The 12,903-nt window shown below is 38.6% G+C and overlaps 1 protein-coding gene and 1 pseudogene across 1 annotated transcript; both read left to right on the forward strand.

Moving 5' to 3' along the window:
• The window catches only part of LOC136061825 (4-hydroxy-3-methylbut-2-enyl diphosphate reductase, chloroplastic-like), a 20,411-nt pseudogene extending 15,293 nt beyond the window's left edge, over nucleotides 1–5,118 (forward strand).
• A 5,982-nt stretch (nucleotides 5,119–11,100) lies between these two features.
• On the forward strand, nucleotides 11,101–12,171 carry LOC136061823 (disease resistance protein RPP13-like). The gene has a single exon (XM_065760154.1). It carries the CDS (start codon nucleotides 11,101–11,103, stop codon nucleotides 12,169–12,171), a length of 1,071 nt encoding a protein of 356 aa, XP_065616226.1.
• The last annotated feature ends 732 nt before the right edge of the window (nucleotides 12,172–12,903 follow it).

Here is a 12,903-nt window from a genome sequence, read left to right on the forward strand (position 1 = left end):
GAGTCTACTAGAGTGTCGACTCTCGGGAGGGGGTAGCTGTCTTTAGGGCATGCTTTGTTTAGATCGGTGAAGTCTACACACATTCTCCATTTCCCGGAAGCTTTCTTGACCATCACTACGTTTGCTAGCCAATCGGGGTAGTAGACTTCTCTAATAAAATTTGCCTCTCGCAGCTTGCGGACTTCTTCGGCTATTGCTTGATCTCGTTCTGGGGCGAAGACCCGCTTTTTCTGCCGGATGGGCGGAAAGGATGGTGATACATTCAGCCTATGTGCCATGACGGAAGGATCTATTCCGGGCATATCCTCGTGGCTCCAGGCGAATACGTCCCGATTCTCCTTGAGAAATGCTGCAAGCGTTCGCCGAGTGGCGGGACTCGCGAGGGTCCCAATCCTTGTTGTCTGGTCAGGTACGGAGTCATTTAGAGGTACCTCCTCAAGCCTTTCGGCTGGCTCCGTTGCACTCCGGTGCTCTTCTATGTTCATGGTATGGAGGTGGTCATCCATTTCCATCACGGCTACGTAGCATTCGCGTGCGGCGATCTGATTTCCACGTAGCTCTCCGACCTCGTGTTCTGTTGGGAACTTGATCATCAAATGATATGTTGAAGTTGCCGCCCTCCACGCATTGAGGGTGGGCCGCCCTAGGATAGCGTTATAGGCGGACGAATGGTCAACCACGAGGAACGTCACGTCCTTTGTGATTTGCTGGGGATAGTCGCCGGCTGTCACAGTCAACGTAACTGCGCCTAGCGGAAACACCTCTGCACCTCCAAAACCGACAAGTGGGGCGTTTGTTGGAATCAGCTGTTCCCTGCTGATTTTCATCTGCTGGTATGCCGGGTAGTACAAGATGTCTGTCGAGCTGCCATTGTCGACCAACACTCGATGCAAGTTGTAGTCCCCTACCCGTAAGCTGACAACAAGCGCGTCGTCGTGCGGGTGGCGTAGGCGTCGCGCGTCTTCTTCTGAGAACTCGATAACGAGGCTTTCCCTTCGGGCCCCATTTTGCACTGGACCCGTCAACTGAACGTTTTGGACCATCCGGAGGTACGTCTTTCGAGCCTTTTTGGACGGCCTGGTAGCGATCCCTCCTACAATCATTCGTATGACACCAACGGGGGGTTTTGGACGGTCGTTGTCCCGTTGGGGAGGGTGTTCTGGAGGTGCTGGATCCGCTCTTTCCTTGCTTACGAATTTCTACAATTTCCCTTGCCTTATAAGGGCCTCGATTTGCTGCTTCAAGTCGTAACAGTCGGCTGTATCATGGCCGTGGTCTCGGTGAAAGCGGCAGTACTTGTCTCTGGAGCGCCTGTTAGGATCCCCCTTCAGTTTTCCAGAGAAGGTCAGCGCCCCTTCGTCCTTAATTTGCATTAGAACTTGATCTATTGGGGCGGTCAGCGGGGTGAAGCTTGTGAATCTCCCTCCCGGAGGCTTGGAACGCCTTTCGTCCCTTCGATCTCCTGTTCTGGGCCTCTTTCTTCCTTGGTCTGGTCGCGCATCTTCCTGCCTTTCCCTTTTTCTCGGCTTCTCTTCTCGGGCCTGCAGCGCGTCCTCGGCATTCATATACTTTGTAGCCCTGTAGAGTACTTCCGACATAGTCTTCGGGTAATTTTTGTATAGAGAGAACAAGAACTTGCCCTTCTGCAATCCATTTGTGAAGGCTGCTACAAGTATTTTGTCGTCGGCTTCGTCAACCGATAGCGCTTCCTTATTAAAGCGCGTTATGTAGGATCGTAACGTCTCGTCCTCTCTTTGCTTGATACTCATTAAGCATGCCGTGGACTTCTTATTCCTATGTCCGCCAATGAAGTGTGTAGTGAATTGGGCGCTTAGCTCCTTAAAGGTGCTGATAGAGTTGGGCGTCAGCCGGTTGAACCATATTCTTGCGGGGCCTTTGAGTGTTGTGGGGAAGGCCCTGCACATAATCTCATCTGCCACCCCCTGAAGATGCATCAGGGTTTTGAAAGTCTCCAGGTGATCCAAAGGATCCTTCACCCCATCATAGCTTTCTATATTTGGCATGCGAAACTTGTGGGGTAGGGGGAAGGAGTTCACGGCCATAGTGAAGGGCGAATCGGTACGGTTGACTAAATCGTCAAGATCACTAGAGACTCTCCTCTTGAGGGCGTTCATCATGACTTCCATCTGTTCCCTCATTGCTTGCATCTCGGCGGCAATATGTGGTGGAGTCGCATCCATGAGGGATGGCATGCTCGCATGCTGCCTCTCCGGCCTGCTTGGGGCGTGGCTGCCTTCAAGTCTCTCCTGGTTTCCCCTTGGAGCGGTAATTTCTTCCTGATCTTCTGGTTGGTCATTTGGTGCTGCCTCCTTCTGGCGCAGCTGTTCTTCCAAGTCGAGGTTCCGTTTGGTGAGACGTTCCACGGCGGCACCGAGAGTCTGAACTTGTCTCTCGAGGGCAGTCGTGGGTGGTTCCTCTCTTTGTGCGTCATTAGTAGTTGCCATTGAGCGAGTGAGTACCATGCAACCCTTTGGTCCGGGAAACGATAATGTGGCTTAATTACCTAAAAGCAGTTTGGTTTCCCACAGACGGCGCCAACTGATGATGCCGAAAATCTCACCAGTGAGTTGCACGATGCTTGTACGCTCAAAACAACACCTGCACAACAAAAAGGAAAAGACCTCACAGAGAGCACCGGTATGGTGCTGGCCAAATACCCTCCGAAGGTCAAGTTAGAACTTCTTTCAACTCTAGAGTGCTAGAGAGGGGTTAATTATGCGTACCTCGGCTGATGAGGGCATTGGGGTTTTTATAGTAGTAGAGGGTGAACCTATCTTCCTTGGAGTAGAAGTATTTTCCTTATAGGAATCCTTATGCGCGTAGATTGCGGAATCCTTTCCTTATAGGACTCTGATACTGAGCGTGGAATACAAGCAATTTCCCTAAAACCCAAACGTGGTGACCAAGTCATGGTTTTCATAGAACCGTCGGCCTTAAAACCGTCAGCTTGCACTTTCTCCTTCAGCTGAGTTGGCGTCAGCTTCTCGCTACGTTCAGTAGCCTAGGGGCTCCAAATTGCCGTCAGTTAGATTTGGGGACTTCAGCCCGTCGGTTTTGTCTTGATCTAGTCAGCATGCATTCCTTCACGCTTAGCCTACAGCATTCGTCATAACGGGCCCGTCAGCCAGAGCAGAAGCTGACGGGTTAGGCTCATGGTACCTGCTATAATTCTTCCATATCAACTGTTGAGAAGCACAAGAAAGGAGATTACGCATCAATCATTCATGGTAAATATGCTCATGAGGAAACTGTAGCTACTGCATCTTTTGCTGGGAAATATGTTATTGTCAAGAATATGATAGAAGTATGACCCAAATGTGGCTAAAACCTCACTCTGGTTATAAATCACTATTTTTGGTGTACAACTATAGATTCACTTTTGTTGAAGAAATATGTTTTTACTATAAACTTCTCAATGAATGCAGGCAATGTATGTGTGTGACTACATTCTTGGGGGTGACCTTAATGGGTCTAGCTCAACCAAAGAGGGGTTTCTAAAGGTGCAGAGTTTGGTTACTGATTTGAGCTTTAATGTCTACTATATATGTTTGGTATATTGCAAAGATTTAGTGATGGTCAATGGGTTGCCTGCAGAAATTTATATATGCAATTTCAAAGGGGTTTGATCCAGATAGGGACTTGGTAAAGGTTGGCATTACAGATCAAACAACAATGCTCAAGGGAGAAACGGAAGAGATTGGTTAGTTTTGCAGTTATGCTATTCTAGCTTCTATTTTTACAGTAAGTTGTTACTTGTGTTATTTCTATATATATAGTTTCCACTTACAAAAAAAGAGGGGAAATATTTGACAGGTAAATTAGTAGAAAGGACTATGATGCGCAAGTATGGAGTGGAAAACATTAATGAGCACTTCAAAAGCTTCAATAACATTTGTGATGCTACTCAAGTAATTTCTTTTCCCCTATGTCTCATGGTATTGCTTTTCCATTAAAATTATATTAAAATATTGTGGTGTTCAAAATTTTTTAGTGCATGTGTGGGTTCTAGTTAGCTCAATTAATAAAGTCTCTTGTTGTCAAATAAGAGATATAAAGTTCAAACCCCACCTACACCTAAAAACCGATTGGTGTCTTAGCTTAATGATAAGAGCAATCATCATGGATTGGATGTCATATGTTTAAAATCTACCGTATCTATAAAGAAGAAAACATTTTTTAGTATATGGGTTTCTTCGTATGATCTCCATCTTCACCTCATCCTCCTTGTTAGCTATACCACAGTACAATCAATGAAGAGAGAAGATGTTCTAACACCAATTAGGAGCCCTTCATCTATCCACTCACTCGCCCCTATGTTGCATAACAAACTTGCAGATTAGCCAAATGCTTCTCTACCTTGAGACGGTGCCACTCAATATGTTTATGTCTAGGCTTTTTGATATTTTCAGGTGGACTTAAAACTAATTTAAAACTAATTTAGTAATTTGTTTCATTGTTAGGAGCGTCAAGATGCATTGTATAAGCTGATAGAGGAGAAGCTAGATCTAATCTTGGTGATTGGTGGGTGGAACTCTAGCAGCACCTCGAACCTACAACAGATTGCAAACGACAGTGGGATCCCCTCATACTGGATTGACAGTGAGCAGAGAACAGGTCCTGGCAACAGAATTGCATATAAGCTGAATGTGAGTGTGAATGCATTGAGTTCCAATATTTCAACTAATATTAAATTCCAAATCTTCTCCCATTTTCTTAACACCCCCCCCCCCCTCCCCCCAACCTTTCTTTAAATGCTTGTCTTTGAAATTTTTAAATGTGAATTTGAAATAGCTTGGGGAGTTGGTTGAGAAAGAAAACTTTCTACCAGAGGGTCCCTTAACAATTGGTGTAACAGCTGGTGCCTCTAATCCAGATAAGGTAATTTTCTTACTATCAAAGAATGTTGTTTTTTTACCATGGAAATCCTTTGATGTAAGCTAGGGTATTTCCCAACCATTATATGTCATCCTGAATTTTTAATGATATTGGCTATAGAAGTGATAAAATCATGTCCTTTTGGATTTTAACTAGGTTGTTGAGGACGTCCTTATCAAAGTGTTCAACATCAAACATGAAGAGGCCTTGCAACTTGTGTAACTTAGGTTAGCTTCATATGTAAACATTAGTCAGAGAGTATCAGTGTAATTTTATAACTAAAAAAACTGTAATTGAAGAATATATGTTATGCAGCCCCAATTTACCCTAGAATTTTTATGTTCTATTGAAAGGTTATGGTTACTGTGGCTTGCATGTTTTGAATTTCTAAATCAATAAGTTTAATGACACTGAAACAATAATTTTCACAACTACTAAGGTAATATGTTGTGATTAATGCACAATAAAAGTAATATATGTAGCAGGCCATATGATATTGATGTTGCACCACTCATAACATTATAGCAAATTGTAAAATAAGTTGTGAAAACTTTTTTCCCTATCATTAGTCGTGTATAGAATATCTAGAGCTTATGTCTTCAAGATGATTCTTTAAAGACATTACCAGAAAGGGAATTTAGGATATTGATGAATTTTTCATCTGTATCCCCTAGCCAAGATATTCACTGGAGGATTAAGGACATTTGCTGTGATATTTCAGCTATACTCTCACAAACCCCTCCGTGCTCTGTTAACTGGATTCCCGGAGGGGCAAATGGCAAGGCTCGTGCCTTGGCCAAGTGGTTGTTATTGAACAATGTATTTAACATTTTTTATTTGGGTTTTGGCCCTCCCTGTTTTGAATCTTTAATCAGGGTGGAGGCCAGCAGACCGTCTTGTAATTCTTTTTGGATATGAATAAAATTTTCCAGTTCATCAAAAAAAGAAACATATTTCAATATACCAACGGTCCATTAGATTCAATAGACCTACTTCTAGTTGGTGTAAAAAGTATATCCCACATTGATTTTAAAGTAAAAATTTAGTTAAAACTATTGCAAAAAATGTCATTTTAATATATAGCTATTATTAAACTATCTTCTATGGATTTTTTTTCAAGAGAAGTGTTCCGTTCACAAAATTTTCACAACAAATCATAAGTGATAAGTTGTTATTTGTTCTTATTTAAACATATTTCTAAAATTATTTTTTAACCTATCAATAACAATCAATAACAAAATATCAATTAAGATTTGCAGCAAAAGCATTGTGAAAATCTTGTCAATATAATATATATATTTTTTTAATGTTTAGAAATCATTTTGGAATTTGTGTGAATCAGGCATCAAAATGTAGAATTTTAACTCAAAATGCATTCTTTTTATCTACTTTTGGAATAATAATTATGATTTCAAAATGGATTATGAATCGGGAATTGTTGTACTAGCAGAATAAAAAGAATAGAATTCTTCCTCTAAGCAGATTAATTGAGCTTTGAGAAAGTGAGGTTAACCGTGAGTGGTAGTGAAAAAACTGTTATGGGTTTATATAAAAGGGATTCTCTAGCTAAGACACCTTTGAGAAGCATAATCTCAGTACACAGGAGGGAGCTCAGAGAAAATAAATTTTAGAACAATGGAGTAGTTGAAAATGTCGATCGTGTCCTGACTTAGGGTGCACTTCTTTTTCTTAACAATTGTTTACATAATTTGTTATAATGATTTTTAAAATTTGTTAGGATTTAAGGGAGTGGCGTCTGAACATATCCACTCCCTTTTTGTGAGGTATCCCGAAAATTTTATCTTTTTTTTTTTTTTTAAGAAGCATTATCAAAATTCCTTCCCGAAAATCTTATCTTGATTATTTATGTGGATGATGAAATTTGTGATCTTATAGTTTATTGCACCTCCTTCAAATCAATTGAATTTACTTGTCAATTGTCACTGACGAAACTAGACGCAATGATTATTGCTTGGGTTTGTTAGTCACACTCTCACACCACTTTTTGTTATTCTAATATGGAAAATCAATTAATCACTACACTTTTATTAGGCACTGACCGCAATATATTATATAAATAATGTGTGTCGGCAGCACTGCTCCATTATTTTTATCCCACAAACAAGACCAAAAGCTATGAATAGGAAATCAACATTGCTGTTTGCACTACCAAACTTTCCAGCTCAGAATTTTGGAAAAGGTTTCTCTCCAAATTTGAAGAGAAACTCTTATTTATATATATATATATATATTTTTAGAAAGTCTTATATCTTTTTATTCGGTATAAATTTTGAAATTTTAATTATTGGATTGTATATTTTTATTATATTCTTCATTATTACAAAATTTTAAAAAGATTAAGGATTAATAACGATGTCATCAATAAAATGTTTAAATTTCAAGTTTTTGTAATCTAAAATTATGTATAAAAAGAAGTTTATTAAACAAATAGTAAATAATATCTTATTTAAACTAAATTTGACATGTGAGTTAAGAACACAAAAAAAAAAAAAAATGCAATCTAATAATTAGATTTTTAAAATTCATATCTATTAAAAAGATATAGAAGAAATTTAAAGAATTTCTCTTTAAACTAATTTAAAAAGAAACCTTATCCAAGAATTTTTGTCTTCATTCTTCCAAGAGATTTTAGGCGTTAGAAAAGGAAATGATTAGGAACCTTCCCCCCTCCCTCCATTTCCAACTTCAAAGTCCACATGACAATCAGCATAAAACACTTTCCTTCATCCTCTCGGTCTTTCGACTCTTTCTCTTTCCCTTCCTAATAACCCTCTGCCCCGGAGAAAAAATTTGTAATTGTTGTACCAACATTATGGATTGAATTGTGATATAATTGTCAATGAACGAGCAACTTTTTCTACACAAACCTCTTCTCTTAAAACATCACTGAAGTGGACCGAATGGACCTAAGTAAACAGAATGGACTAAAGTGGGCTGATGGACCCTAATGAACTGAAGTAGACCAGAATGGACCAAATTAGACTAAAGTAGACCAAATGGGCCAAAGTAGATCAAAATAAACTAAAGTGGACCATAATAGACTACAGTGGACCAAACCAAACTGGACCACAGTGGACTAAACTAGACATAATGGACCAAAATGGACTGAAATGGACTGAATAGATTGAAATGCTATGCTAATATGATTCAATAGGAGCGTACTACGCTTAAGTTTTTAGATTTTAAAATGTTTTTTGTGTTAGAATTCCTTTCCCCCTTTCTTGTGTGTGTTTGTTTCTCAAAAAAAAAAAAAAAAAAAAAGGCTTTTAGATATTATATAGATATAACCCGAAAATGATTAAAATATATTATACCAGTTTGCAATTGTGCTACAGTGCCATCCTAAATGTAGGATGGCATTGTAGCACAATTGCAAAAAAATTTGCAATTCTTAGATTACCCTAGTCTATCTATTGGGCTTTTTGGTGCCTTGATGCTAAATTTCTCCAACATTTCCCATTTACAATCCCCAGTGGGGATGCTCTAAGAGCATCAATATGCAGTTTTGCATATGCTATAATATGCTATATTTTAGCATTAAAGCACAATAATAGCCCATTACTTAGTCTTGTAATTGTAAAAAAATTTGCAGTTGTACTATTGTACTATCCTAAATTTATGATGGTACTATAACTCACTTGTAAAATTAAAATAATATTTTTTATTCATTCACCTCAAAAACATCTCCTCTTTCTCTCTTTGCCTGACTCACCACAAAATTATAATACTGTTTTTTTATTGTTTTGAGTTATATATTTTATTGTGTAGATATATTATTTTATTGTGTTGTATAGGAATATAAAAGTTGGAATGTTAGGTGTATGGTAAATGATACGGTATGTTGTTGATTTCCAAGTCCAACAAAACAGCATTTTGGTATACAAACACGCTACAGCAATGACCTTTAAACAAATTCAATTGGACCAAATCAGTCATCTTAAACTGTATGTATGATAGAGTGTCATTACAAGCCAATAATATCGACTCAAAGATTTCAACCTTACCGTATCTGCAAATAAATAAATATTAATTGATTATTGGTTATTGGGTCATACGGATGAATTCAACCAGGTTTGAAAGTGAACCAGAGTTTTTTACACGGAGGAAATTTCTTGGTACTTTCCTGGGTCCAAAAGTTTGAAAGTGAATCAGAAAATGCATCAGCTTTCAGCTACACTCCAAAGTCCAGCTTGAGTGGCCACCTGCCAAATATAAAATATTATCTCTAACCACTCTGTTTACTAAGGCTATTCTTGTTCCGTGTAAAACGTTTTTCGAAAAATACATATTTTTCAAAAATGTTATTTTTCGAAAAAGGAAAATATTTTTAAGTGTTTGGTTGAATTATGAAAATTGTTGTAAAAAATATTTTTATGTGTTTGGATGTATTCTAAAAATGCTATTTTTCAGAAAATTTTTCACATTTTCTTAGCATCCAAACAAATTTTATTACAAAAAATTTCAACATCACAACCAATTCAACAACAAATTCCGGCAATAAAAACACAACACAACAACAACAACAACAATAAATTCCGGCAACAACACAACAACAACACCAAATTCCGGCAACAACAACACAACAACCACAACAACAACAATCAGTTCATAAAAAAAAAAAAAAAAACAACAATCAAACTTAAAAAAAAAAAAAAAAAAACGGAGAGATCGAGGAAGACGACGATCGACGGCGCGGCGCGGTGCAGTGCGACTCGCCTGTGCGAAGAGCGCCGAAGGTTGACGAGATCGAGGGTGATGGTTCGAAGTTGAGGTTGAAGGCGATGGTTCGAAGTCGAAGGTCGAACGCGATGGTTCGTCGGTCGAAGGCGATGGGTCGTCGGTCTAGGTCTGGGTCGACGGTCTCGGTCTGGGTCTGGGTCGAAAATCATTTCCGGAAATGATTTACTCCCAATTCAAACGCAGCCTAAATATATTTATGTCCCAGTCTCGCAGATATATAAGCTACTATAATTGATTGGTTAACATTTAATTTAATACTAACAGCAGACGCGTAGAAATATATACAAATATTATGTAATGGAGTATAATATATAAAAAGTAACACTTATTTCATGTATTGTCAATTTTAAAAAAAAATTTAGCAGCTCCATTTTAGCATGTTTGTGGTGCTGAATAAATAAAATTTTGGCTATTTTAATACCACCTATGTGATTGCTCGCAATCATTTTGGGATTTGTGTGAACCAGGCATGAAAATCTACAATTTTTTTTTTTTTTTGGATAGAAACGAAAATCTACAATTTTAACTCAAAAGACATTCTTTTAATCTAGTTCTGGAATAATAATTATGATTTTAAAATAGATTATTAATCGGACTATTAACAAAAGAAAAAAGAATAAAATTCTTCACCCAAGGCCCAAGCTGAATAATGAACATTGAGAAAGTGTGCTTAATTGTGAGTGGTAATCGAAAAAAAAAAAAAAAAGTTAATTTGTGATGAATTTATGTGAAAATATTTTTTCATCGATTTTTATTTATTTTTTATTTTTATAAATCGGTCCTCCATCCTTAAAACAATAAATGGTGTACTAGAAAACCTCATGAACTTTAACCAACTTTTTAGAAAGACCTATGGAAATAAGCTTAGGTGACGGTATAGTAAGACAAACTTTGTCCATGAGAAGCATAATCTCAATACACACGGGTGAGATCGATGAGAATAAATTTTAGTACAGTGGAGTAGTTGAAAATGTCGATTGCGTCCCGACTTAGTTGTTTGGCCTATAAAATTTGTAAAGACGGGTGCATTTGTTTTTTAACAGTTGTTTACGTAATTTTTTATAAGAAATACTAATGCTATGAGGGTAATGATCAATAATTTATTTAAAGTAAATTTTTATGAAAAAAATAATTAATATTTTGATAATTTTTTTATAAATTTTTTTTAAAAATAAATTGTAAACTATCTTCAAAGTCATTACTTGCTTCTCATCATAATTTTTTTCATTTCTATTATGTCAAAATTTTTTTAAAATTAGAAACCTTTCCTCCTCCTTCATTTCCAACATTAAAGTCCACATGATTGATAGTTATTATAAAACACTCTCCATCCTTCCGGACTTTCCTTTCCCAACAACCCTCTGCCCCTGAGAAAAAAATCTGTAATCGTTATACTAAGTTTTAATGTTTTACCCACAAAGGAGGGAAAATAATTAAGCAGACATGGCAGACAGTGTTGTGAGTTTCCTGTTGGAGAACCTTACTCAGTTGCTTACCCAAGAATCAGAATTGCTACTTGGAGTTAAGGATCAAGTCAGGTCACTTAAGAACGAGCTGTCTCTGATCAACCGCTTCCTCCAAAAAACTGAAGGCAAACGACAAGACGAATTGGTGAAGGAGGTAGTCAGCCAAATTAGGGACGTAGCCTATGAGGCTGAGGATGTTATTGATACATACATCATTACTGTGACAGAGCACAGGAGAAAGAAGCAGCTGGGGAAGTTAATCCATTCATGTGACCGAGCAAGCACGCTTCATGAGGTTGCAAGCAAGATAGACAGCATCAAGATCATCAACAAGGAAATTAACGATAATAGGAGCAAGTACGGCATAGAAATTGCTGAATCATCCAGAGGAGATGCAGAAGCAGAGGAGATACTGCACAGGCGCAGGAAACATGTTGAGGAAGATCAAGTAGTGGGCTTCGCTAATGACGCTGAGGTATTGGTGAAGGAGCTTATGGAAGGGAGTTTGCAACGGAATATTGTTTCAATCATTGGCATGGGCGGCTTAGGCAAAACCACTCTTGCTAGGAAGATCTACAACAACAATGATGTGAAGAATTACTTTGATTTCCGTGGGTGGGTTTATGTCTCTCAAGAATATAGAATCAGAGAGCTGTTGCTTGAAATTTTGAAGGGACTGCCAACACTGCCAAGAGTGATGTTTAGAGCTGAATTGAAAGAGGAATTACTCCATGGGTTGGAAGATAAGTGTAGCTCGAATAAGAATAAAGTGAAAGGGACACTGACTGAAGACTTGAAACGTTTCAAAGAAATGAATGATGAAGAATTCAGAAAGGCATGGTTTGAGTTCTTGGAAGGCATACAAGAGCATAATGATTTGAAAAATTTATTGTCAGGTTTCGTGAAAGATTTTTACATGAAGAATGGTGTTAAATTGCAAGATATGACAGATGATGAATTGAAAAGTGTGTTGCATGAAAGCTTAGAAGACAGGAGGTACTTACTTGTCATGGACGACATCTGGAAACTGAGGTATGGAATGAGGTAAATACTGCCTTTCCAAATAACTCAAATGGGAGTAGATTATTGATTACTAGCCGAATAAAAGAAGTAGCATTACATGCAACTACTCTTAATAATAGTGTTCCTCCTATTCCTCCTTATGAACTCCCATTTCTTAATAAAGGGGAATCTGGGTAACTAAGCATAAATATCAAATTTTATAGTTAGTTGGCCCGGTTCGGAAAGTATATAACATAGTAGCATCTCGAGCATAAGGGGTCGATTTTGGGCTATAAATCGAGTTTTTGAGAACCGATTTTCATGGGTTGATGTGACATTTTTTTTTTTTACGTGGCAACACGTGGAAATCGAGTATCAAAAGACTCAATTTCTAAACCAAAAAAATTTCAAAAAATTTCAAGTCTCAGCCGCGCCTCACCTCACCAGATCAGATCAGAGAGGGAGAGAAAGACCAGATCAGGGAGAGATCAGATCGGAGAGAAAGAGAAAGACACCTCACCAGATCAGATCAGAGAGTGAGAGAAAGACCATATCAGAGAGAGAGAAAGAGGCCGCGCGGCTAGGGCTCGCGCGCGGCCAGGCCTCGCACAGCCTGGGTCTCGCGGCCAGGCCTCGCGCGACCCAGGTGGCAGGCTCGCGCGGCCAGGCCTCGCGCGAGCCCAGGCCGCGCGACCCAGGCTCGCGCGCCGCCTGCCTCGAGCGACCCAAGTTCAAAAAGTATATAATATAGTAGCATCTCGAGCATAAGAGGGTCGAT

This window comes from Quercus suber, unplaced genomic scaffold (genome assembly GCF_002906115.3).
Source record: "Quercus suber isolate HL8 unplaced genomic scaffold, Cork oak 2.0 scaffold_355, whole genome shotgun sequence".
NCBI classification, from domain to species: Eukaryota; Viridiplantae; Streptophyta; class Magnoliopsida; order Fagales; family Fagaceae; genus Quercus; species Quercus suber.

Coding starts and splice junctions, on each gene's coding strand:
- LOC136061823 (XM_065760154.1), top strand. CDS start 11,101: ATGGCAGACAGTGTTGTGAGTTTCCTGTTGGAGAACCTTACTCAGTTG.